We start from the raw sequence: 27,318 nt of genomic DNA on the forward strand, positions 1-27,318 counted from the left end.
TCCCTGGTGGCACAGTGGTTAAGAATCCGCCTGCCAATGCAGGGGATGTGGGTTGGAGCCCTGGTCCGGGAAGATCCCACATGCAGCGGAGCAACTAAGCCCATGCACCACAACTACTGAGCCTGCGCTCTAGAGCCCGCCAACCACAACTACTGACCCCACGTGTCACAACTACTGAACCCCGCGTACCTAGAGCCCATGCTCCGCAACAAGAGAAGCCACCGCAATGAGAAGCCCGCGCACCGCAACGAAGAGTAGCTCCCGCTCGCCGGAACTAGAGAAAGCCCGCGCAAAGCAACGAAGACCCAACGCAGCCAAAAATAAATTTTAAAAAAAATTATGTCTGAAATATAAAATCTTTTAAAAAAGAGCTTCACGAGGTCAGAAATGCTTAGGAAGGTGAAAAGAATAAAACAATTTCTCTTTACTTCATACTGAAGGAACAAAGAGTAAAAATAATTAATGCATATGGTTCTTTAGGGTTTTTTTTGACTTCTCCAGAATTATGTACACAAAGTTATGAGATTTTTATACTAATTTCAACATAAGAGAAAATTGTTTTCACTACATAGTAATTAAATATATCTACTCTAAATCACTACACATTAAAGACTTTCAAAATTGACCAGCTCTTAAAAATGTTCTTTGTAGTCTATACTGTGGTAGTGTCAAGAGGTAGATATAAGATTATAGCCTAGGGCTTCCCTGGTGGCGCAGTGGTTAAGAGTCCGCCTGCCGATGCAGCGGACGTGGGTTCATGCCCCAGTCCAGGAAGATCCCACATGCCGTGGAGCAGCTGGGCCCGTGAGCCATGGCCGCTGAGCCTGCGCGTCCGGAGCCTGTGCTCTGCAACGGGAGAGGCCACAGCAGTGAGAGGCCCGCGTAATGAAAATTAAAAAAAAAAAAAAAAAAGACTATAGCCCTATTTTCTCATGAATTCATCATAAAAACACATCAAATATCAGCTAAATGATTGCAAATATGCTCCCTGGCCTTAAGAAAAATTTCACAAAGATCATCATTTTACTATTCAAAAGCCCATTTAGAAATATGTTCTAGCGCCGCTTGGAGTCCCATTCCAGATTAAGTTTCTCTAACCATACTGACCTATATTTCAGGAGGAAGGGATGAGAAATAAGGGGCTGGAGATGGCACAGGTGAGGGCCCTGCTGCTAATACTGGCAATGCTCCAAATGGATCACCCGTTCCTGCTACAGTTCCACCTCCTCTGCAAAGAGCACTTTTCTTGACATCCTCGGTGAATTCAGTATTAACCAGGCCTGCTGGGGCTTCAGGCTGAGGCAAGAATCACATTGGCTTCTCAATTTACTACACATTTGTTCACTGCATACCTACTACACTCCAAGCACTCTTGGAAATCCGGGGGAAGAAACAGTGAGCAAGGACACATGGTTTCTGCCCTCATGAAATTTAGAGTCCAGGGTAAGTCAATGACAGTTACAGCAAACTTCAGGCTTTCTGGCCCACATACTTCTTCTTTCTCTCTGTTTCAATGGCTGTGTTTTGAGTGCTTATGAGGTCAGACACTGTGGTACACTAGTGATTAAGAGCTAGATGTCAGGGGCTTCCTTGGTGGCGCAGTGGTTGAGAGTCCGTCTGCCGATGCAGGGGACACGGGTTCGTGCCCCAGTCCGGGAGGATCCCGCATGCCGCGGAGCGGCTAGGCCCGTGAGCCACGGCCTCTGAGCCTGCGCGTCCGGAGCCTGTGCTCCGCAACGGGAGAGGCCACAACAGTGAGAGGCCCGCATACCGCAAAAAAAAAAAAAAAAAAAAAAGAGAGAGCTAGATGTCAAAGAAAAGACCTAGATGTCAATATGCATAGATATGTCTACAAGAAAGTTTATCATACTTGAAGAAGTGGTAAATTCTGGATGTATCCATTCCTTTGACAAAATCTATTGACCTTGTAATGTAAACCAGGCATAGTGCTGGGAATGCCACAGTGAACAAAACAGACAAAAGTCCCTGTCCCCGTGGATCTGATATTGCAGGGGGAGAGATAGATAAGAAACAAGATCACTAAGTGAACGGTAATATTGTGTTAGATAGAGATAAGATAGAAAAAAAAATATAAAACAGTGAAGAGGGAAGAGAAGGTAGCTGGGAAGGGCTTTGCAGAGAAGAGAACACTCAAATACAGACCTGAAGAAAGTGAGGGAGGGACCAGGCGGAGAGCTAGAGAACACAGAGTCCCAAAGTACAAAGGTCCTGAGGAGGAAGCTGGTGTGTGTTTGAAGAAGCACAAGGAGGCCAGTGTGGCTGAGGCAGAGTAAACAAGCGGAGAGTAGAGGGAATGAGGCGAGAGAGAAGAGGTGACGGTAGGTGTGGGTGGCCTCCTCAGTCATAGGAAAGCCGTTGCCTATTATCCTAAGTGAAATAAAAAGCCGTTGGAAGGTTTTAAAAGCAGAGGAGTTACATGATCTGACCTAGGTACTAACCAGATCTCTGACTGCTGCGTTGAACATCAGTTAATGGGGAAAAGGGGTAGAAGCAGAAAAACCAGTTAAGAGGGTACTGCAGTCATTCAGACCAGAGACTGTTGCAGATTAGATCGTGGTGCTGTCAGTGGAGATGGTGAGAAGTGACAGAATTCTGGAAGGTAGAGTAACCAGGATTTGTTGAAGATTGGTTGGGCTAGGGGTTGAGAGAAAGGGAAGATATCAAGATTTTCCCCTAGCATAGAATGACCACTAACTATAGAATGAGTACATTCTTGGAAAGGGTGAGAGCACTTTTGGACATGGTAAGTTTGAGATGCATCTGAAACATCCTAGTGAAGATATCAAGAAGGCAGGCGAGGGACTTCCTTGGCGGGCCAGTGGTTAAGACTCCCGCACTTCCAATGCAGGGGGCGCGGCTTCCAGCCCTGGTCGGGGAACTAAGATCCCACGGGCCGTGCTGCATGGCCAAAAAGATGAAGAAGAAAAAAGGCAGGTGAATGCATCAGCCTGGAGTTCATATCAGCCTAGAGGCCTTAGCTAGTGATAAACATGTGGAAGTCCTCACCACAAAGATGGGATTAAAAACTACAATGTTGGATGAAATCACCTAGAGAATAGGGAAGAAGTAGTCCAGAGGCTGAGCTCTTAGGTACAACTCTGGTGGCATTTCATGTGGCTTTTACTTCTTCTTAGTCCCTTTTGGTATTGTCTAAATTTTTTTTTACAACATGTCATTTTTCAACAAACCACATACTCTTTGGAAAAGAAAAAAAGAGTCCCTTTCAGGAAACCATCAAGAGCAAAGCATCAGAAAAGAGAGGTGTGCCCTTTAATCACAGTCCAACATGGTACATGCTGCCAATTTGAGGGCATTAGGGAGAAATTTCTCTTGCCCTAAAACAATTCATGACCACTTTTGGAAGCTTCATCCATCCTCTGTGGTAATCATGAGGATGAAAAGCAAAACTTGATTATGTTTGCTATGTGCCAGGTACCGCATATAAATTCCTTATACGTATTAGCTCATTTAATCATCTCAACAAATTTATGAGATTTTTAAATAACTCTTAACTGTTATTATCCCCCTTCTTACAGTCCAGAGAACTGAGTCTTTGAGAGGGTAAGTCACTTGCCTGAAGTCTCACAGTTAATAAATGGTGGAGCTAGGATCTGAATATGGGTTGTTTCACTACTGAACTCAAACTGTGAAACAAGGCTAAATAATGGTGTCTTGTATCTTTGGATCTTGTAGCCTTTATTCCAAGAGCTCTTTATTAAAATGCAAAATAACCCTCGGATAAAGCTGAGATCTTAAGAACTAAAAACATTTTATATGCTTCTAGGTATAACACTAGGTAACTTCATCTTTGTTTTCCACTCTATTGCTAACAACTTAAAAGGGTCATCTGACCACAGAAGTCCAGCTCTGCTAGAAAAAGTACGTGGGTGGAGAAAAGGTGCAGATGTCACCTGTTTACAATTCTGCCAGAGCTACTGTGGAAGCCACATACCTAAGTTAAAAAAAAAATCTTCTGGTGCACAGTAAGAATCTCTGCTTTAAGTCAATTCTCTCTTCTTGAAAGTACTGACCATAAAGGTTGCTTTGGATTTATATGGGCCATTATAGTTCTTAGCCATTTCTATTAGGTACTGTTCCACTGGAACCTGGGGTAGAGTGTTCGCATTCAATTTACACATTAGCTGCAAAATAAAGAGCATAAGAAACAAAAAGAGTTTAAGTGGTCTTTCACTTTTGAATCATAGTACTTCATTTTTCTAGTCTCTGTTATGTAAGATGTATAATTTTTGTTTTTATTTTTTATTTATTATTTATTTGGCTGTGTCGGTCTTAGTTGTGGCATGCGGGGTCTTTTGTTGTGGCACCCGGGCTTCTCTCTAGTTGTGGCGCAGCCTCCAGAGCACGCGGGCTCAATAGTTGTGGTGCGCAGGCTTAGTTGCCCCGTGGCATGTGGGATCTTAGTTCCCTGACCAGGGATCAAATCCGTGTCCCCTGCGTTGGAAGGCAGATTCTTAACCACCAGGGAAGTCCCAAGACATACAATTTTTAAAAGATGTATAATTTAGCAACAACAAGGAGGGACCCTGCTTGTATCATAAGACAGCCTATCCTAGGGCAAAGGAACCAAGTAGAATAAGAGGAAGAATATAAACACAAGAAAAGGGGTTTCCCTGGTGGCGCAGTGGTTGAGAGTCCGCCTGCCGATGCAGGGGACACGAGTTCATGCTCCGGTCTGGGAGGATCCCACAGGCCATGGAGCGGCTGGGCCCGCGAGCCATGGCCGCTGAGCCTGCGCGTCCAGAACCTGTGCTCCGCAACAGGAGAGGCCACAACAGTGAGAGGTCCGCGTACCACAAAAAAAACCACACACACACAAGAAAAAATATTTTGAGGTAAGAATTCTGATTTCGTGATAAACATTTTGAATTATGTCAGAGGTAATAGTCAACATATTCAACAAGGCACTATCCAATCAGAAAGGCCACCCAGAATGATGAGAGTGTCCACCAGCCTGAAACAAGTACTGTGGTCACATCCCCATGTCCCAGCTGAATGTCTGTCTGAATTATGTATGTGATCATGATTAAGATGTTCAAAAGTTGAAACTTCTAAGTTGGATTAACTTCCTTCATATTACTAGGCCAGTTACATTTAGGAAAATGTATGCTTTCTTAATAAAGAAATCAGCTCAGTTTTCTTGACTCTAGCTTTTTGATAAAGATCTGAGTTTTCTAGTCCAAAAGCTTTATTCAAAGTTGTGCTGCCTCTAATGCAAAACTTATTTCTAAACATCTTTCAGTCTGCACAAAATTATATGTTCTGAGTTTGCTCATATTTGCTTTTCCCAGATTTCTTGGTTTAAAAAATAATGTGTGTCTCTGGAAATGGTACTACCCAAGAGCTGACAGTTCCAATCTCATTGCTTTGACACAGCTGACCATGATTCTCAGCTGTACTTTTTACACAGCCAATTAGATACCTGCAGAAAACCATCACCAAGAAAGAAATAAAGGCAAAATTCATCAAGTTATGGCAAATTTGCTTTAGATGAAGAACCACAAAAATAGCAAAACTAATTTCATGTTACCTCATTGGAATTATGTTCTTTTAGCTTCAAAACAACAATAACAATAAAACAAGTGCTTTGCTTTTAAGTATCTGATAAATGTGAAACTTAAAACCTCTATTTCTAAACACCTGATAAATTATAACACCCCAACCCTCACAAAAGAAACCCAGTCTCAAGTTTTTGTTTTTTTATAAATTTATTTATTTACCTATTTTTGGCTGCGTTGGGTCTTCGCTGCTGGGCGCGGGCTTCCTCTAGTTGTGGCGAGCGGGGGCTACTCTTCGTTGCGGCGAGTGGGCTTCTTATTGCGGTGGCTTCTCTTGTTGCAGAGCACAAGCTCTAGGCGCGTGGGCTTCAGTAGTTGTGGCGCACGAGCTTAGTTGCTCCGTGCATGTGGGATCTTTCCAGACCAGGGCTTGAACCTGTGTCCCCTGCATTGGCAGGTGGATTCTTAACCAGTGCACCACCAGGGAAGCCCCCCAAGTTTCAAGTTTTGTTTTATTTGTTGCCATTGCCATTTTTTAAAGTATCTTTCACTTAAAGACCAACAGAAGAAAATATTTCTTTGGTTAACCCTTAGGAGAAAAAAGGATCCTCCAATTAATCCTAAAACACCAAGCAAGTAACACTAGTGATACCCTCACCTACGTCGTGACACAGGGAGTTAAAAACAATTAAACAACTATTTTCAACTCAGGCACCTCTGACTGGAGGTGAGAAGCTACCCAGATTAGTGTAGATACAGATTCAGACAGACCAGAATCCAGTTCCCTAAAGGAAACATAAAAATCTCAGGGCTTTATGTTTCCCTCTTTCCCCACGGACAATACTCAAAATATAATGTTAAATAAAAAATTTTTTAAAACTTAAATTAGAATACAAACCTATATGTATATATACACACACATAGATACATACAGACATATAGACTGAAAGGAATATATTAAAATTCTTATCTCCAGATTTGGTGATTATGGACTCTTTTTTGTATTTCCCAACTTTTCTACACATTTATACTACGTCTTTACAGCTCAGGGGGAAAAATACAACTATTTGGTTTTAAAAATGGCTCTGTGGACTGACATATCCTTTTTTTTTTTTGCAGTATGCGGTCCTCTCACTGTTGTGGCCTCTCCCATTGCGGAGCACAGGCTCCGGACGCGCAGGCTCAGCGGCCATGGCTCACGGGCCCAGCCACTCCGCGGCATGTGGGATCTTCCCGGACCGGGGCACGAACCCGTGTCCCCTGCATCGGCAGGCGGACTCTCAACCACTGCGCCACTGCGCCACTGGGGAAGCCCTGGACTGACCTATTCTTGTCAAGCAGAACTAGTTCTCTATTAAGTAGAGACAGTGTTCTTTGACACAGTCCCAACAAGTTAGAGCCCACCCCCTCCCTCACTAGGTGGCAGGGATGTCTTGTCATTCCTTTGAGCCTGAAAATGATGCAAATTCAATAGGTCTCACTTTGTGGCCTGGATCAAGCTAAACTGAGCCAGCAGCAGGTCACGGTACAGATCCAGGATCTCCATGGCCTCCACGAGGTAGTCTTCTCCAGTAACGTGTTCCACTCAGATCCCAGCTCGTTCATCTTTCACAGCAGCCAGTTGGTCAGCCACTTCCTTCCTTGTTTTCTGGGCCTGCTCAGCTGCAGCACAAAGCATGCATATAGAAAAATGAATGGGCAAAGAGGAGTTTGTTGAATAAATTGGGCAGGTTACACGATAGTGTGAAATAATGTTTTTATTTTAAAAAGACAGGGAATTCCCTGGTGGCCTAGTGGTTAGGATTCCGGGCTTTCACTGCTGTGGCCCAGGTTGAATCCCTGGTCGGGGAACTGAGATCCCACAAGTCGCACAATGCAGCCAAAAAAAAATTTTTTTAAATAAATAAATAATTTTTAAAAATATACCATATGTGCATAAAGTTATCAGTGTTTTGAACTAGGTTTGTCATTATCCTTTTTTTTTTTTGGCATGCAGTATCTTCTGCAACCAGGAATCAAACCCATGCCCCCTGCATTGGGAGCGCAGAGTCTTAACCACTGGACTGCCAGGGAAGTTCTAGATTCGTCTTTATCAAAGCGTCAGCCCTAGATCAGCAACATCGGCATCACCTGGGAACTTGTCAGAAACAAAGAGTCTTGGGCCCACCCCAGAAATAAATACTAAATCAGAAACTGAAAGTGGAGCCCAGCGATCTATGTTTGAAGAAGCCCTCTGGATTCTGACACCTGTTACAGGTTGTGAACTGCTCTGGCCGGGGGGGTGTGTGTGGGGGGGATGGTCCTTCAACAGGTGATCTTTATTTTATCCTTTCAGGTTCCTTTTTTTTTTTTTTTTTTTTCCAGTATGCGGGCCTCTCACTGTTGTGGCCTCTCCCCTTGCGGAGCACAGGCTCTGGACACGCAGGCTCAGCGGCCATGGCTCACGGGACTAGCTGCTCCGTGGCATGTGGGATCTTCCCGGAATGGGGCACGAACCCGTGTCGCCTGCATCGGCAGGCAGACTCTCAACCACTGCGCCACCAGGGAAGCCCCAGGTTACTTTTATGTTCTAAAATGTTCCATACTGAACATTTATTATTTTTGTAATAAAAAGAGTAGGTATTTTCAAAATGAGAGTGCATGTCATGGTTTGCATTTAAAAAAATGTTTTCTTATATACAGTTCCATTTGATCTGAGTAACACCTATGTGAGGTTTGCATGTTATCTGCATTTTACACCTGAGAAAAATTGGGATTCTGAGAGATTAAATGGCTTGCCCATGTTCACATGACTAGGAGTAACTGGTCAAATTGGAACTCAAAACTAAACCTTCAGGCTGCAAATTCCTATGCTTTTCCACCACATTATGCCATAGAATGAACAAGTCGAGTCATGTTGGAGATGTAACAAATGTAACGTGTCTCAGATTAATCCACTGCGATAAGGGAAGTCTTACTACCTTGAGCTATCAACTGGTGACTGAGCCTGGGGAAATAGGCTTTTCATGAGTCGGGGAAACCTGAGTCTGCAAATCATACACTCTGCCTGTCTGCCATACCCTAAAAGTGATGCTCACCTTCTAATCATGATTAGAAAGAGCTACTCTTTCCTTGCAAAAAATCTTGACGTGAGACTGTATTTGAATCTGAAATAAATGCAAAGCTCAGTACTTGGAAGGTTGCTTAGCTAAGTTCAAAGGACAAAAATGGCCTTGGCCCTGGACATCACAGAGAAGAGAAATCACAGTAAAACTGGACTGTTTCAGATAAACGCTGAACTGTTGTTACAAAAGTGCTAATTCTGGCAAACGTTTATTGGGTGCCCAGGTTATAGTCTGTATTACAAATAGAACCCTGGAGCGATAGAAGGTCAAGATTATTATCTCCCTTTAAAAAAGAATATATTTAGGTAAGAGAGCACTCATTAAGTTTATTTATCTCAAATCACTCAGGCATTCCATGTTTAAATTTCTCTGTTTCTAAGAAGAGGATAAAATGTATCTGAATAATAATATGTATCACTGATGGTCAAAATCGAATAAAAGAACACATGGGCGTGCAGTTTAAAACTCACAAGTTCTATGTACACCATCAATGTCATCCTCTTTGTTCATGGTAACCATAATGGGTACCACTGGTTTTCCCTAAATTTCATTTGTTTGGGGTACTTTCCTTAGGCTCCTGTTATCTAAGTAATGCACAAACACCCTCTGCAAGGTTTGGCTAAAGAATGCCCAAAAATCAGTTTGGAAGTTTGGGTAACATCTGCCTCTCTACTACTATAATCTAATAGGCTATAGTAATTCAATAATAAATAGTGCTATTTACGGAGCACTAGGAAAACTGTGTTTACATGCAATACTTATTTCGCCTGAACCCTCCTCATAATCAGAGATCATGTTTCTCAGTTTATTGAGGGGTCCATCGCACATGTGATCCATTGGAATAAGGAAAGAGAAAAAGGCAACATAAAATAAGTTGGACTTACAGAAAGAAGACAACAGGCATCAGCTACTACTCCTGCTCATGGGTATAACACTATTTGAGCTGTCATGTGATCGAAGAAATAGCATGTTTTGTGTGTGTTTGAAAAAAGCTAAGGAAGCTCTTTCAGAAAAATTTGCCCAGGAGCTCAAACTTAAAAGCTACTGCACATCTAAAAAGGCTTGGCTAGATAAAGTTCTGTGCTTTGGTGGAGAGAAGTCCAGTAATTTGGACATAATACTACATTTTAAACCTTTGGAAACTTTTTCTTTCTTTCTTTCTTTCTTTTTTTTTTTTTGTCCACACCAGGCAGCACTTGGGATCTTAGTTCCCTGAACAGGGATAGAACCCGTGCTCCCTGCAGTGGAAGCATGGAGTCCTAACCATTGGACCACCAGGGAATTCCCTAGAAACCTCTTTTTAAATTAAACTTTTTATTTTGAGATAATTGTAGATTCACATGCAGTTTGTAAGAAGTAATACAGAACAAGCCAGGGTACCCTTTACCCAGTTTTCCCTGGTGGTAATATCTTGCAAAACCAAGACATTGGTATTGACACAGAACTGTCAAGATACAGAATGTCAAGATACAGAACTGTGTTTGGAAACTTTTAAATGATTTGATCACTATAATAATCATTCCCACAATTCAGAAACACTCCTCTAAATTCCAGAGTTGCTAAGTAAGGTCTTAGGAGATATGTCATGGGGCTGGGAGGTGGTGGCACAGAGGACTGCACAGGAATCTGAGAGGCAGCTTGCTGTGCTGCCTGGAGAATTTACTCACTTATCTTTTCTTCCAGGAATTTTAAGCGATTGACAACCAGTTGCAAGTTGACACAAAGGGGATCAGCTTTGAAGGAAGAGCTGAAATGATTTCACCACAAGGCACAGCAGCTCGCAAATCACCTTCCTGAGAAGTTCCCCAGCCAAAGAGAGAGTTATCAGAGGCTCTAATTTTTCCACATCCACGTTATTTATTCAACAAATCCCATGTAAGGAATTCCTGGCTGCTTAGTACTGGCCTTAATGCACTTGTTTCTCTGTGGACCAGTTCCCCAGATACAACTCTTGTGATTCAAATAAGGGTTAGATCTCCTTCAGTTTATTCCAATTGTCAGTATTTTTACTGCCACTTTTGAGAGTTCTGCAGGAAGTTTCTGACAAAAATGAAAGTCTTTGGCAAGTGTCTGAGGAAGTAGACAACAGAGGGAGATTCCCCTCCCCAACGAACATAATAGTCACTTACGGAGAAATTACAAAACCTCCTTCTAAATAAAATATTTATGAATTTGAAAGGGAAATCCCCATTGGAATCTGGAGAGGTTGCATAACGTTAAAAGCATGTGCAAATGAGAACACAGAGAAGTAGATAAAACAGAAGCTTGAAAATTGCACATTCCTACATTTGGCCAGCTAGAAAACTTTTGAAAAACATTTTAATACCAGGAACCAACACGTTTCTAGGGAAAGCTAAATCTGCTCAGGATTTCTATAATTTCAATGTATGCTTGAGATTAGTTGTTGTTTCTGCCATTGGATCTAAAGATAAAAGTTCCAGGGGCTTCCCTGGTGGTGCAGTGGTTAAGAATCCGCCTGCCAGTGCAGGGGACACGGGTTTGAGCCCTGGTCCGGGAAGATCCCACCTGCCACGGAGCAACTAAGCCCGTGCGCCACAACTCCTGAAGCCCTGGCGCCTAGAGCCCGTGCTCTGCAACAAGAGAAGCCACCACAATGAGAAGCCCGCGCACCGCAACGAAGAGTAGCCCCCGCTCACTGCAATTAGAGAAAGCCCGCGCACAGCAGCAAAGACCCAACACAGACAAAAATAAATAATAATAAAATTTTAAAAAATATTAATATAAAGATAAAAGTTCCTTTCCTAAAATGACACCTTGGCATGCTAAAGCATACAAGCAGGAAGACATGACAGTATGAAAAAAGCCACCTACTCCTCTTATGACACACATGGTTTCCCAAGTTAACAGCACTTCTCTCTGGTTTGATCCCTTAATGTCAAAAAAAGTTGGGATAGTTGTCTGAGCTTACCCTGCCTGTACTACATGTCTAGAAAAATCACCAACTAGGAACTAAGCAAACATAGAGCTGGTTTGAAACTCCTGCTTGCTTTTAGGCAGAGTAACTAGCATGGCAGGGTTTTGTCCTTGTTATTTTCTGTCCAGCAGAGTAGCTCAAGCTCTCTCATCATACAAATTCAACCTACACACATCAAAGAAATTTAATAGGAATCCAGGGAAATGGAAGAGGTGGACAAAGCAGACCAAAGTTTAATTTTTCAGTCCCCAAATGTCCCAAATACCTTTAAAAAAATCTCTTTTCACTTCATCAGTTCTTAAAATTCTGTGGAAATTTAAGAAAAAAAGTTGTGAAAGAAAATGAAGGATTTTCAGATGAGACTGAAAACAGCCAATAGTCAAAATAGATGAGAATAGAAATGAGGAAATGAGAGCAAAATAATTAGCAAGGGAAGTCTCCCATTTGGGGATATCTTTGTGAAATTTCATTCAACGACTATTTATTGAGCCAATTACAGTTCTTAAAACCCTAGGTTGACTTAATATAAAAAACTTTAATAGGGAATTGTCCAGATTCCAGAGAATAATACAGATTTTTAGAGAAGTGAGGTAACTTTGGGTTATTTAAGTATCTTAAATTTAAAACTGTATTAGTTTACTTATCACAAACATTCCTGTCAAACTGTCACTATGGGGCTTCCTACCATCAATATGTACAACCAAAGAAATGCGGATGGCTTGGAGTAAAGAGTTCTAGAAGACGATACAGAAGATATGACCCCCCCTTTTGGGACTGCAGCACCAAACCAGGAAATCACCAGTGCTTCACCAATCAGAACATCCTTTTTAAAAAAAAATTAGACACACCTTTGCACCAAGTGATTATGTTAATGTCTGGTAGCCAAAAAACTTTTTGTTTCCATCTACCAGCGTCTGCTCTTTCAACTTTGCCTGAAAACCAGCTCTCTGAGGGTGTATCTTGATCTGGGAGAAATTGGTTATCCTTGAATACACCTGGATGGTCTCTATCTTGGCAGTTTTAATGCCGGTTTAGTGAGCTAAGCAATGAACTAGAAACCATTCTGCCAGTTAGTACTAAAATGGGGCCACTGAGCGACCACAGGACTTCCTTCTTGGCCGAACTGAGAAGACAACTGTTATGAATAATATTAATATTCACAAAGCAAAGTTCTCTGTTGATTTAGATGGCTACAAATCAGTAGTGTCACTATATTTTACCCACTGGTGCAAGGTGTGCATGTCTGTGTGTGTAGTGTTCAATAATTTTGATAATTCTCTGTTCCCACCCAAGTGAGAAAATATCAAAGTTGAGGTCTAAGGGTTCTCTAGAAAGAATCTTAGAGATCATATACTTTATTTGTATTTTAACTTACTCATTTTAGTATTTCTAAGGTAATATTCTCATTAAAAAAATCCAAACAGTAACATAAGTCCCTTTTGTTCCTTTTGGCCACCACCCAATTCCACTTTCCTCTCCCGAGATAACAAATGTTAGCTAGCTGTTACATATCCTTCCACTCCTTTTCTGTACAAATACATAAATATATGCAACTGTAATATTACCTGTCTTTTAACAACAAATACGTGATCTCACACTGTATATATCTGCTTATTTTTTCACTTAAAATGTTTTGAGAGCTCTCCTATCTACATTTCACCTCCACCCCTTCATTCAGTTCAAGTTCCTCATTTCACAGAAGTGGAAACCCGAGTATAAAGTAGTAAAACAATTTTCCAAAGGCTGGATAGCTAGAGCTCAGCCAGTAGTACTTTCAAAATCAAACAAAAATCAATGATTATTTATTGAACAAAGTTTGCAGAAACTGAAAAGGGAAAAATCTGCTCAGAATCCAATCTCTCCAATAGTTAAAGTTACTTTTTTCTCAGTTCAGTTTTTGTCTGTATGCAGAACTACTTTTTTACATAGTTGTAATCAAAGCATAAATTCAATTGTTCTTTTTTTTTTCACTTATTTTTTTTCTTCTTCTTCTATTTTGGCTGAGCTGTGGGGCTCGCAGGGATGTGGAATTTTAGTTCCCTGATCAGGGATTGAACCTGGCACCAGCAGTGAAAGCGCCGGGTCCTAACCACTGGACCACCAGGGAATTCCCTTTTTTCATTTAAGTTAATCAGATGTTCATATTACTATAAAGTCAACTAGTTTATTGGCAATGAATGGTGACCTCATAGTTCATCAAGCCCTCTTCCCTCTAAACTAAGCTGCTTCCCACTGTACTAATCCCCATCCTCTCATTCCTCAAAGACTTTCAAGACACTAGCTTCACTTTCCCCTAGATCCTGGTTCCGGCCCATTCTCATCCCCCTCAGAGCCATTTCTCAACTCTTAAAGAGCTCCATCTCCATCCTGGATCTCTAGGGGGAATCTCATTACCCTCCTGGGCCGGGGTCGCCTCGGAGCTCTCCGAGGTTCCCAAAAGAAGTCTTCACAAAGTCAGGTCCCGAAGTCCAGGAAATGATGGCCACGCCTCAGGGCTGCGTTTGGGAACCCCCAGAATTTACTGGAGTAGACAGATATCAGCGTCTTTGTGGGGTCAGGGCGAGGGGGCCGGGCCCAGTCCTATTTACGGGACCCGGCCCCAGGGAGAGGAGTTCGTTTTCCCACCAGAGGGGGGCGCTGGGGGCGAGGGTCGGACAGCCTGCACAGTCCCCTCCCGGGTACTCCTGGGCGTCGCTCTCCGGCCCGGCGTCGTGACGCAATCTCCCCGCGCCGGGGGCGGTACGCGCTTGACGCCGTCTTCGGGCGCCCGTCTGGGGGGGCGTTGGGTGTGGGGCGGCTCCGGGGCCGGGGATGGCGGCGGCCGCCGTTGCGGCGGCTCCGGGACCAGCGGGAGGAGCCCGGGGAGCGCCGTGAGATGGGCCGGTGAGTGTCGCCGGTAGTGGAGGACGCCGAGTCGGCCTCACTGGGGCCAAGCAGGCCTGGACTCAGAGCTCTGGAGGAAGTGGCTCCCCAGAGCCCGTTGCCCCGCGGACCGAGGGAGCGAAAGAGGCCGCGCCTAGACCCCCGATCGCTTCTCACCGGCCCGGCCCAGAGAGAGGCCTCAGGTTCCTGCTCCCCCGCGACTGTGTCCTGGCGGGCCGGGGTGTCCGAGTCCTCGGGGCGGGAAGGGGCCCCCAAACAAGGAAGCAGCGCCTGCGGGGCCTCGCCCTTACCCCTCTGCTTGAAAGGTCGACCCCCCACTCTCTAAATGCAGAGTTTCCAATTTCGGGCCCTACCCCTTTTGGGGCAAGAATTGCGGGATCAAGGGAAGCCATAACCCCTGTCTCTTCTAAGCTCCTGTCTTTCTGGCGGGCGCACCTCTCGCCCTCAGCGAATTCGAGTCTGAGGCTGGGTTCACCCTCTTGATTCCGGGCTGTGCTGCCAGCGCTGGCAGCTCTCCGGAATGGTCCTCCTTTCCCGTTAGCTCGGTTGGGGTCACAAGCTGCGTCTTCCCCTGGAGAAATCCTCATTGAGCCTCTTCAGAGGCCGAAGTTTCAGATTCCGAAATGTGTTTTGCCTTGTGGGAACTTAGTGCACAGGCTTGGCTCTTTGTTATTCCTGCAGACCTTTTGCCTCTTTCAGTCCTTTTATTAGCCTGTGTTTGGCTAACCCCTCTGTGACCTAGAGGCAGGTTTTCTTTAATGCTTTAGTTGTGAGAAGCAAGTATCATTCTGAAATTGAAGTTGTGACCCTATTTTCTGTTGGGAATGAGAGAAATCTAACTGCTTTTCAGTCAGTGGAACTGCTGGCAAAGAAGGGATGCAAGACTTGTGCCCACTGTGTAAACTTGTGTTTTTGGAGCCAAGAATTTGTCTTTCCACCTTGTTTTCCTATCTTGTCACTTTTTTCTTTTTGTACATCTGCACCTTGCTGATCTTAAGAGGGAAGTGTCGGGGCTTCCCTGGTGGTGCAGTGGTTGAGAGTCCACCTGCCGATGCAGGGGACACGGGTTCGTGCCCCGGTCCGGGAAGATCCCACATGCCGCGGAGCGGCTGGGCCCGTGAGCCATGGCCGCTGAGCCTGCGCGTCCGGAGCCTGTGCTCCGCAACAGGAGAGGCCACAACAGTGAGAGGCCCGCGTACCGCAAAAAAATAAAAATAAAAATAAAATAAGAGGGAAGTGTCTTCAGTTTGGTTTGAGGCGTGCAGTGTTCTTTAGGACTTGGACAGCACAGTGGGTAGTAGTTTCTCTGAGTACTGGTCAGTAATACTTTCTCTGTTTTTAGAGATTAAGGCTCTGTTCTTCAGTGCTTAACGTTTCTGGCATGTGTAGATTCAGATATTGACAGTTTAGCATGAGTTTTGTTTCCCACTGGTAGGCTACATGAGGATGAAGAGAATGCTTTCAGTTTCTGTTACACCCGATTCAGCACGTGGTACAAAGTTGTCACTTAGAAAATTTTACACACACACACAAACACACACACACACAGGAGCCTGTTTTTTTACCCTGGAAATCTGCTAATAAGGCTTCCCTTTGAGTGACTCCCCCTTGACCTCTTTTTCTGCCCCAGAAACATAAATAATTGTTCTTTTTCCTCTAGTGCCTCTTATCTCATTTAAATAACCTCCACATATGTGTTTTCATCAGCCCTGAATAAAAGTGAAATATGTGAGGCTGATTTTTCCTGCTTCCCTTTGTTCACATGGGGACAATGTTGAGTCTTCCACTTTTATTTGTACATTTACCTGAAATTGGGATTGGAAGTAAATTTAACCTTTGGGGAACAGGTACAGGTAGAGAACGAAGAATATGATGTTAAGGAAAACAATGAAGCTTGACACATGGAAATTTTTTTCCAGAGATGTCATCCTACAAATTAGAATTGAATGTGCTGTTACCTTGGGAGAAGAGTAGGAGGCAGGGGCTCCTGGACTTTAATGTTTTTGTGGTTTTGGAATTACCTTTCTTGATGATCCTGGGGAGGATCAGAGGCTAGGTTCCTGCTTACTCTATTCCTGTTTCTGTCTCCTAGGCTCCCAAGCCAGTGGGGAGGACACTGCTTCTTATTACAGCTGCTCAGAAGCACCACTGGGAGCTCAGGTAATACAGGCGCTTTGGATACCTTGTTGTGGAAAAACATCTGGAATTCAGCAGTGGAAAAACAGAACAGAGTGTAATATCATAGAAATCTCATTTCAGATCCAAAGAACTGAAGCCTGATAGGAAGAAATAGGTGACAAATTTCGTATGTGTTGAAATGTTAGACCAAAAAGATACTTTATGAAAATGGACAAAAGCATGTGTGAAAGGTGATAGAGAAAGGGGAGAGAGAACTTTCTTATGAATCATATAGACCTGAGATAGCAATAAACAGGCATGTTTGGAGGAATAGAACCAGAATTTTAAGAAGTGGTGCCTAGAGCAGACCTACAGTGGAAAAGGAGCCATTGGCAAAAGAAAAAAGAAAGGGAATGCATGAAGAAGGCAAATTGAAGGTGGTCAATGGGAAGAAAAGAAGTCTTGCCAACTAGGGAACACAAAGTCTATGTGAGGTCAGAAGAGTTTTGTTGCCCTTTGGAGAGGAGAAATAAATAAACTGTAGAAAACACCAGTACAATCACCCTCCCCATAGGGCCCAAGTTTGAACGTAGTATTTCATGGGGTGAAGAAGATACTTTCATAACATGTTTAGGGAACAACGTTTTAAAAAAAAAACAAGATGTGCAGACCTCAGGACCTATTGACTGACCCCTGGGTCCTTGGGGTAGTGGCGATATGAGGCAAAGGAGGATGAGAGTTTAGGCAGGCCCGGGGTGAGGGGATGGGGCTAGGTGAGATAATAACCCAAATTAGGCCGGGGAAAGGAGGCAAGGATGAGGTCATATGTTCAGGAAAGAAGATAGCACAGTAGTGTTTGGCAAAAGGAGAAACTTAGGAAAAGGAGCCAGCAGCAAAGACCATGTGTTCAAATCCCCCTTAAGGGAAAAGGCTTAGAATAGTCAAGGTCCCCATCAGAGGAACAGCTAATCATGAAGCTGTTGGTTTCCCTGGGGTTGTGGAGCCCACAGGTTATTTATGCATTGTTGGATGCTTGTCCTTGTAGCTCTTTGTGGTTTCCGTGATTGTTTCTTTCGTGTCCTAGGCTGGATGAGCGAGAAGGGTAGCATCTTCGTCTGCTCCTTTCTCATTCCTCTTTTTTTCCAGCAGTCCCCTTTGTCACATCTTCCTCCGTGGACACAGTTCCTGTTCTTTCCTTTGACTTGGTTTACCCCTAGGTTACTTTTCTTTGCCTCTGATTTGTTCCCTAGCAGATGTGGGCGCCCCAGCCAGCAGCAGAGAGGGGTGCAGGGGAGCCACAAAGAAGCCCCTTCTGATGCCCCAAGGAGCAAGCCGACCCCTTCCAGGCTCCAGGAACACCACAAAGCAATATGAAACCTGTTCATGAGAGGAGTCAGGAATGCCTTCCACCAAAGAAACGAGACCTCCCCGTGACCAGCGAGGATATGGGGAGAACTACCAGCTGCTCAACTAACCACACACCCTCCAGTGATGCCTCTGAATGGTCCCGAGGGGTGGTGGTGGCCGGGCAGAGCCAGGCAGGAGCTAGAGTCAGCCTGGGGGGTGATGGAGCTGAGGCCATCGCCGGTCTGACGGTGGACCAGTATGGCATGCTGTATAAGGTGGCTGTGCCACCTGCCACCTTCTCCCCAACTGGCCTCCCATCTGTGGTGAACATGAGCCCCTTGCCCCCCACATTTAATGTAGCGTCTTCACTGATTCAACATCCAGGAATCCACTATCCCCCAATCCACTATGCTCAGCTCCCGTCCACCTCTCTGCAGTTTATCGGGTCTCCTTATAGCCTTCCCTATGCTGTGCCACCTAATTTCCTACCGAGTCCCCTCCTTTCTCCTTCTGCCAACCTTGCCACCTCTCACCTTCCACACTTTGTGCCATATGCCTCACTCCTGGCAGAAGGAGCCACTCCTCCCCCCCAGGCTTCATCCCCGGCCCGTTCATTCAACAAAGCCCCCTCTGCCACCTCCCCACCTGGGCAGTTGCCACATCACTCGAGTACTCAGCCACTGGACCTCGCTCCAGGCCGGATGCCCATTTATTATCAGATGTCCAGGCTACCTGCTGGGTACACCATGCATGAAACCCCTCCAGCAGGTGCCAGCCCAGTTCTTACCCCTCAGGAGGGCCAGTCTGCTCTGGAAGCAGCCGCTGCCAATGGACAGAGACAACGAGAGCGAAATTTAGTGAGACGGGAAAGCGAAGCCCTCGACTCCCCTAACAGCAAGGGTGAGGGCCAGGGACTGGTGCCAGTGGTAGAATGTGTGGTGGATGGACAGTTGTTTTCAGGTTCTCAGACTGCGCGGGTAGAGGTGGCAGTGCCAGCACACCGAGGGACCCCAGACACCGACCTCGAGGTCCAGCGGGTGGTTGGTGCTTTAGCTTCTCAGGACTATCGTGTGGCGGCAGCTCAGAGGAAGGGTGAGCCCAGCCCCCTCAACCTGTCCCATCATAACCCCGACCATCAGGGTGAGGGGCGAGGGTCAGCCAGGAACGCAGCAGAGATGGCCGAGAAAAATCAGGCCCGAGGGTTCTACCCTCAATCCCATCAGGAGCCCCTGAAACATAGACCTTTACCCAAAGCAATGGTTGTAGCCAATGGCAACCTGGTGCCCACTGGAACTGACCCAGGCCTGCTACCCATGGGCTCGGAGATCCTGGTGGCGTCAAGTTTGGACATGCAGGCCAGAGCCGCCTTCCCAGACAAGGAGTCAACGCCACCCCCCTTTACCTCTTCCCACTTGCCCTCCCATTTCATGAAAGGCGCCATCATCCAGCTGGCTACAGGGGAGCTGAAGCGGGTGGAGGACCTCCAGACCCAGGATTTTGTGCGCAGTGCCGAAGTGAGCGGGGGGCTGAAGATTGACTCTAGCACAGTCGTGGACATTCAGGAGAGCCAGTGGCCTGGATTTGTCATGCTGCATTTCGTGGTGGGTGAGCAGCAGAGCAAAGTGAGCATCGAGGTGCCCCCCGAGCACCCCTTCTTTGTATATGGCCAGGGTTGGTCCTCCTGCAGCCCTGGGCGGACTGCACAGCTCTTCTCTCTGCCCTGCCATCGGCTACAGGTGGGAGATGTCTGCATCTCTATCAGTTTACAGAGCTTGAACAGTCACTCAGTTTCTCAGTCCAGCTGTGCTCCCCCAGGCCAGCTGGCTCCTCCCCGAGAAAGGCCTGAGAGGACAGTCTTGGGACCCCGAGAGCAGTGTGACAGTGATGGGAAAAGCCAGCCATTAGGCGAGGGCTCCCGAATGGTAGAGCCCTTGCAGCCAGAGCCTGGTGCTCAGGCCTGCTGGCCAGCCCCGAGCTTCCAAAGATACGGCATGCAAGGGGAGGAGGCACGGGCTGCGCTGCTCCGTCCCTCTTTCATTCCACAGGAGGTAAAGCTGTCCATTGAAGGGCGTTCCAATGCAGGAAAATGAACCTCTCCCAGACCCGGACTGGGATGCTACCCCAGAGCTGGGCCTCACCGTGAGCAAGCAGAGGATTTGCACATGCCGAGCAGGGGATGGCTCTCTTGGCAGTGAGGTTAGTGGGGAAGAGAAGGCGTGAAGGCAGCCTCCCAAGGCAGGGTCTGTTGCCCATTACCCCGTGGCATCTTTTCAGAACAGCCCCAGAGGGTGCTGTGATGGGGAGCAGCGGGCCCGGGCCAAGGAAGGAAGGGGGTGCACGCAGTATAAGAAACATTCCAAATATCAGGGCCTCCCTGTTCTTTCCTCCTCATCCCTAGCTCCTGCAAGGAGAGAGTCAGGCTTTGGGAGCAGGTGCAGAGGGAGGGAGCAAAGAAAGAGCCAAAAATGATGATCCACAGCTTATAGTAGCAGTTCAGCTATCTGAAGTTTGTTTTTTTTTTTTTTCCTTCCTTTTTTGTGATGGGAGGGCAGGAGGCCCCATGCTTGGAAATAAGAGGGTTCCCACCCAGAACTCTTCTTTTGAGAGCTGTGCACTTTAAAGGGTAGTTTTGTTACGGATGTCTAAGACTGGGTGTGCAGGGAACTCTGCTTCATCCTCTGCTTCAGCCCTTTCCCATCTCTCCCCATCATTCCTCCCACAAGGCTTCTAGCATTAGGAGAGAGAAGCCGCTCCAGGGTTCAGAGTGAAGTACTGCCTTGGCGGGGACCCAGTCACGGGACTTTGGGAGAAAGACCTGATGGCCAGACTGACCGGGCTCTAGGCAGGGCTTCTGGAAAGGTAGCTGACCTAACAAGGCTCCTCCTACTCAGCATGCCAGACCCACTTTGAAACTGTACTGAATCTCTAGTTGGTAATGGTGACTTTTGAAAGAACCAGTGGACCCTTTTCCCTAGGCCCCTACACCCGGTCCTCTGTCTGTCTATGTTGTGCCTAAGTGCCTGCACTGCCCCCACCCTTCCGCTGACCTAACCTGTCTGCATGGTGTCTTGACCTGGGCCTATTTGTAGCTGCACTGCCTTTCCCCTTCTGCAAAACTGGTTTTGCCCACTCTGACCAAGACCTCTAGTTTTTGGTGTGTAGGGGTCTCTCTGGTTTCCCTTTCAGTTCTATTCTCTATTTTTAAAAACTCAGAATCATGTCCTCTCCTCTTCTGCAGCTGAACCAGTTAGTGGAGAAACGAATGGAACTATGCCCCGGGGTGGGACCAGTACAGCTAGCTGGGCAGTGCCCATCCTTGCGTTTTTACAGAGTCCCTCCCATCTTACTCCACTCCTTCTCCCAGCATTCAGGCTTCTCCAGGCTGTCTCCTCCCATAGCCAGCTCTAAGGTTTTGGGATACTCTTTTTTTTTTAATTTTGGCCACACCATGTGGCATGTGGGATCTTAGTTCCCCGACCAGGGACTGAACCTGGGCCCTCAGCAGTGAAAGCGCAGAGTCCTAACCACTGGACCACCAGGGAATTCCCTGGAATAGTCTTGATAATGTTTCAATACCTGAAAAGTCTCCTAGATTCCATTTCATGGTGGAGTATTCCTCTGCAAAGAGTATTTTCAATCTTAGTTGCATTTACCCCCTGTGTCTTAAGCTCACTTTTTCTTCATGACTTTGAGCATCACCTCGGACTGTGGGATTCCAGTGGGTGTTGAGAATTAGGCTTCCCCCATCAGCTTTCAGGTGGGTGGGTGGGTTTTTTGTTTGTTTTTTCGGGGTCTTTAGACTCTTGAACAACTCAGGGTATTGTCCACTCAGCTCTTTTATGAGGCTTCTCCTGGGGTATGACCCTGGCATTTCCTTTCAAGATGGACTGGCCAAGGCCTAGCCTGTTGTCAGGAGTCCCAAACCTCTGAGGTCTGATCTCTGCTCTGTCAGAGACTTTAGGCAAGTCTTGTGACCTCTCGCTTTTTCACTTCCTCCCCAGCTGCCAAATGGGGATAAATAATCTTACCTACCTCCTGGGGGGAGGGGGAGTTCTGAGAATGGAGTCCTTCTTAGTGTTCAGGTGCTAAAGGTTGTTCTCCTGGGGGAACAAAGTGACTGAGACTGGCTTGTTCGCTGCAAGCCCTACACTCCACTGTTTCATTCCTTGAGAGCAGTTACCTGGTCAGTCAGCTTTTGGAGGCCCGTCCAGAGGAAGCTGCTGACCTGACCACAAGTATGTAAGTCTCCAGTTCACCTCAGAACCAAATACCAACCGTGTCTGGTGAACACTCAACCTTGTACACATTTGGGATCATGTCTTTTCCCTTCTCTGTCCCCTTTCTCTCTGAATGCTGCTTTCTCTGGCTTGTTTCCCACAGTTGGGGGCCTGTGGGGCTGAGTCTCGAGGAATCCTCTCAGAGGACGGCCCTCGGAGAAGGCCTTGTTTCTGGCTGTTCCATGAGCAACTCATTCCTAGTTTCTCATGCACGGGTTTCTCAGAAACATCCTTCCTCATTAGGAAGGCTCATCAACTGAATATAGCGACAGGCACACAGTGGACACTAAAGAAATATCCACCAAGGGTACCAACCGAGCTTCCTCCTTATGGGAACAAACCTATATCTAACCAGATACAGGCCAAGTAGTTTAAATACAAGAAACCCTCACTGCCCAGCCTGGTAACTTCCCCTTAATCCTGGAAAGAGAAAATCTTGTGCACCTTGGCAAGTTGGGCCCTGAACTTTCTGCTGCTGTTCCTCTTCTGTCTCTTGCTGGTGAAGCAGCACCGGCACTTCCTCTAATACTGTGCCATGCATATGTAATATATTAATACATGATTTTGTTGAGCTGCAGAGGTGTCTTTTGTAAAGTATAGTCTCCCAGGGAAAAAGCTCTGTGCTCTAAATCTTGGTCGGAGCTGAGGCATTCCCCTTACCTTTTCCCTCTTTTTCAGTCTTTTCTTCCAGTCATGAGGAATGAGAGTAACCTGTGGTGTGTCCATTCTTCCTTTTAAAGATTTCATAAGTCTTATAAGAGACCTAAGAGCAGTTTTGAGACAGCATTTTGGTGGGAAGCTGTCAGCTTTTGGGGGAACGGGCAGTTAAAGAAGGCCAATGTCATTAGTAGGACAGTCCCAGATCTTAGGGGTAGAAAGGAAGATGGCTAACTCTGGCATTAAACAAGAGATGCTGGGGCTTCCCTGGTGGCGCAGTGGTTGAGAGTCCACCTGCCGATGCAGGGGACACGGGTTCATGCCCCAGTCCGGGAAGATCCCACATGCCGCGGAGCTGCTGGGCACGTGAGCCGTGACTGCTGAGCCCACGCATCTGGAGCCTGTGCTCCGCAACGGGAGAGGCCACAACAGTGAGAGGCCTGCGTACCGCAAAAAACAAAAACAAAAACAAAAAAACAATGCCTATACCAGTTGGGGAGTAGGGGAACCAGGTGAAGGATGGTAATACATCCAAGTCTTGGATCATCATTCCTATCAAGATTAGTGTACACAGAGGAGGGGGAGTGGCATGGGGGAAGGGGAGACTGGGAGGTCAGAGCTGAGCACCCGTACCCAAGGGGGAGGGACCCCAGTAGATCTGGACTGACCCTTCTACACTCTTGGTCCCAGTTGGTCATAACACCAAGGGCTTTGGTCTGTGCTGCTTTGCCACTGCTGCTGTCTACTCACTGTCCTGCTTGCTGCCCTTTATAGCTCTCTGTCTTTCTGTGTCTTTGGCCATATAGGTGAAATCCAGGCATCCTGTCCATCCTTACATGTGCAAGGGTTACTTTATAACAAAGTCATCTTGAGTAGGGATAGTATGAAATGCTGCTGGTGGGCTGGTGAATCCAAAGGGATATGGCTTCAGTGCTTGTTGGGAGCCCTTTGGCTCCAAATATCTGACTCTCTTGAGGGAGAGACAAGCAGGTCCTATAAGTGGGTGTTTTCTTTGTATTAACTTCTTTCCTTTATGATATCTTGTGTCCTGTTTTAAAAATTAAATGATGGGGAACCAGATTAGGGCCTGTGTCAGCATCCCAGGGAGGTTCATCTGGCTCCAGTTAAATGGATTCTGGGGTTGGGGGAGCGTTTGAAGTTTGAAATAGACCCTCGGGTGGGGTTTAGTTTTATTTTTACCACTGGGCGCCATAGAAGATGCACAGGGTGGTGGTATGATTTAAACCTGCAACAAGCAGGCATGTTGAAGAGTTGAGTGATCACACTGGAGATAAAGGGTGGACGTGGGTTCACTGGGCAAGGGCTTGGGTCCATTGGAGTAAAGATAACCAGATTGGTTGAATTGGCCATGGGAGATTAAGTCACAGTCTTAAAAGCAAAGCAAATAGGGCAGAGGCCAAGTTTTAGGGAGACTTCTTGGCCTCCTAGGGCTAAGTTTACTAAACCACACTGAAGCTACAATACTTTCCAGATGGGAAAAAGTGTACACTACAGTTGAAGAGCTAAATCGTGTTAGGTTGGATGTTGACCAGGAACCTGTTAGCCCTTTGCCGGGAAGCCTTCACCCTCCAGCATCCCTGGGAGAGGGAAGGCCTCCCACATTATGCAATAATAAAATAAGCATCTGGGTCCTTGCAGCTGTCAGTTGCTCTTTCAACTCTAGGATCCATCTTTGGGCCAGAATCCTGGTCTGGGCCTAGGATGACACTGGCCCTTGAGATGCTAGAGTTGACTGCACTCTCTCCTTACCTGCAGACTATGCACAGTGCCTGGGGCGGAAGGAGGAGAGGTGGTGCGGTTTACCCTGCTGAGCCCCCCAGCAGGAACAGTAGTAATAAATGCACTTTTCACACTAAGGTTTCTTTATTCGTTCTCCTGTTAAGCCTAGATCCTCCCCTGGTAGACTGCAAATTCAAAGTCTGTGTGATCCCCCAAGCCATTCTGCTGCAAATGCCCAGCAGTGAAGATGGCCTCAAACTGGGTTCCTGTCTACAGTGTGTGTGGCGGCAGCCCATGTGCCTTTACCTATTGTCAAACTTTCAAGCATTTATTTCTGTCTTTATGACTGTCATGGGGACTGAGGTTCTTCAGAGAGAGAGAGCGCGCGAGTGTGAGCAAGCTGATGACACAGTGGTTTTACACCCACTCCCCAGACAGGGAGTATGCACATGGTTGTGAGCTGTGAGTGGTTAGTGCATTGCTGATGTTGCTGAAGGCAGGGTTCATCCCTCATTGCGTGACACTCGCATTCAAGAGAAGCTTGTGTCGGGGAAGAGACTCGTGGCAAACTTGAAGTATTAAAAATAAGGCTGTCCCCCTACAACCTTCCTAGTCACACACAGGATCCCTGTAGCCAAAACAGTATATGTTCCAGCTGCAGAGAGCAGACTGCTCTCAGCTTGCACAGCACCTTAGGGGAGGGAAGAATATATGGATAGGGAATGGGGTGGAGAAAGGATGGAAATGTTGTCATCCAGGTGGCTTTAGGGTCCTCAGGAGTAGTAGAGAAGGACAGCACTGGGGAGGTCTGATGGATGGATCTGATTTGTGTAGGAGTTCCCTGTAGATAAATTACTGATCCCCCAACTACTATCCCCAGTATGTAATGGCTAAATTAATATGTAATCAACTGCATTGTATCTAAAGCCTTAGAACTAGTCAGGTGCTCCCCCCACCCGATACCATTTCTTACCCTCTAATCCTACCTGATCTTTAACAAAGCATTAATAATTCTAAGGATAATCTCTATTTTGTTGTGCTTTTTTGTAACTGTTTTAAATAAATCAATTTGTACTGTATATTTGTACTTTTGTGAGATCCTTTTTGCTGTTTTACCATTTTAAGTCTCTGTACTTGGCTACACAGATTGTATTTTTATTGTTAATGCTCTTCTTATGGATACCTGCATTTAACTTGTGGACTATGTAAACACAATATATATCAATATCTATATATCTATATATCTATCTATATAAACTACTAGCTTTTCCTTTTGGTGTTTGCGCCTTCTTCGTATCCCAGCCTTAGATGGTGGCCATGGGGTGGGGGATAGAAGGCGTATGCGGCAGAGCTTGTCAGAGAGAGCAAATGGTGCCCATCTTCATGTGGTGGGCTGGGGGCAGATTGCACGAGCTAGTCCTGAAGCATGGTCTGTGTGTTCTGTCGTGTGTATTTCAGGGACCCAGAAATCTACCTGTAGACTCAGATACTGTTCTAGCACAATTAGTCACAAGGACCTGTAGATGCCCTCACTGCTGGCCTTTTCTCCAATTCTTTTCTCAGGAATACTGCCAGAAATTTCTGGAATAAGTCAGCTCCCGAACTTAGATTGCCACTAGTAAGAGGTGAAGCACTCAGATACATGATAGTTACTCATACATTTATTGAGCACTTGCTACATGCCACAGAATAGCCTAGGTGCATTATATATTAACAACCATTTGTTGCTAGTACTATTATTTTCATTTTGTGGGTGGGGAAACCAAGAGGTTTAAGTAACTTACCCAAAGTTACACAGCTATTAATTAGCAGTAAAGAATGTTAAATCCAGGCACCTAATTCCTGAGTTTGCGTTAACTCACAGTTCGTTGTAAAAATTAAATGAGATAATCCATGGAAGTGCTCAGAACAATCTTTGACACATAATGAGTGCTCAACCATTTTGAAACATCCCAAAGTAGGACTTCCATGTGGGGCTCTGTGAGAAAAAGCCATTTGGCTCAATTAAATAGTTTCTTTTAAATGTCCAGTATTTTGTAATAAGCTTATTAATATTTTTGTATTTTTCAAGACAAATATTTCGGCCTGCCTGGTGGAAATGAACCCTGGTTTGGTGGGGGGTCAATTAACACTCTTAAATAGCCTTGAACCTGTGGAGGTCAGAGAGGAGTCCAAGTTTCCTTGTTACGATATTGGAAGAGGTCCAGATTCCTGGCATAGTTATTTTTCTGGCTACAGCTTAACTAGGGCACTTCCTTCTGGACTTCAAGATCTGTAATTATCTAAACTGTATACAACCTTTGGTGCAGGCTAAGGAAAGTTCTGTGCTTGCTGTGTACCATCACAGAAGCTTTTTAGAAATGACCTCAGCTCTTGTCTCCTCCATGGTTTGGCAGCCATACAAACTGCCATAGTCGTCATTTTGCTCTGGCCTTGACCGCTACTGACTTGAGCTCTCATGGCACCTTAATTCTGGATTTTCCTCAGTGGGTTTTATTATCCTACCTTGGCTCTGAGGAATAAATAAAAAGATGGGTTTTTACCTCTTCTCTCAAACATGAGTTCCTTGGCACTGTGAACCTTAATATTGCAGCTATTTCTATGAACGTATTCCTGAATGCAACTGAGTGCTGTCTAGGGTAGAATTTTTAAAAGTTTGGCAGACTGAATTCTGCTGGGAAAAGTAGCTGGTACCTGGTCTAAATACTTCATCCTCTTTA

The 27,318-nt window shown here is 45.7% G+C and overlaps 1 protein-coding gene and 1 pseudogene across 3 annotated transcripts; one reads left to right on the plus strand and one right to left on the minus strand.

Annotated features, from left to right (window-relative positions):
• Positions 1 to 652: 652 nt before the first annotated feature.
• Positions 653 to 15,046, minus strand: LOC309794738 (annotated as a pseudogene). The gene is made up of 8 exons: positions 14,855 to 15,046; positions 14,202 to 14,780; positions 10,309 to 10,434; positions 7,019 to 7,199; positions 6,235 to 6,322; positions 5,377 to 5,461; positions 4,053 to 4,163; positions 653 to 1,296 (listed from the first exon to the last, which is right to left on the minus strand). The product of its transcript is annotated as an uncharacterized misc_RNA (transcript).
• Positions 14,263 to 25,873, plus strand: ATXN1L (ataxin 1 like). Of its 2 annotated transcripts, none has more exons than XM_082606043.1 (3): positions 14,263 to 14,459; positions 16,552 to 16,619; positions 17,828 to 25,873. In XM_082606043.1, exon 3 carries the CDS (start codon positions 17,948 to 17,950, stop codon positions 20,012 to 20,014), a length of 2,067 nt encoding a protein of 688 aa, XP_082462169.1. In that variant the 5' UTR covers positions 14,263 to 14,459; positions 16,552 to 16,619; positions 17,828 to 17,947; the 3' UTR covers positions 20,015 to 25,873. The 2 variants fall into 2 exon arrangements, with proteins under 2 accessions (XP_082462169.1, XP_082462168.1); XM_082606042.1 differs by having other exon boundaries at positions 17,831 to 25,873.
• Positions 25,874 to 27,318: the final 1,445 nt, after the last annotated feature.

The sequence above is a fragment of the Mesoplodon mirus genome (assembly GCF_964341445.2).
Source record: "Mesoplodon mirus genome assembly, chromosome: 19".
Taxonomy (NCBI): domain Eukaryota; kingdom Metazoa; phylum Chordata; class Mammalia; order Artiodactyla; family Ziphiidae; genus Mesoplodon; species Mesoplodon mirus.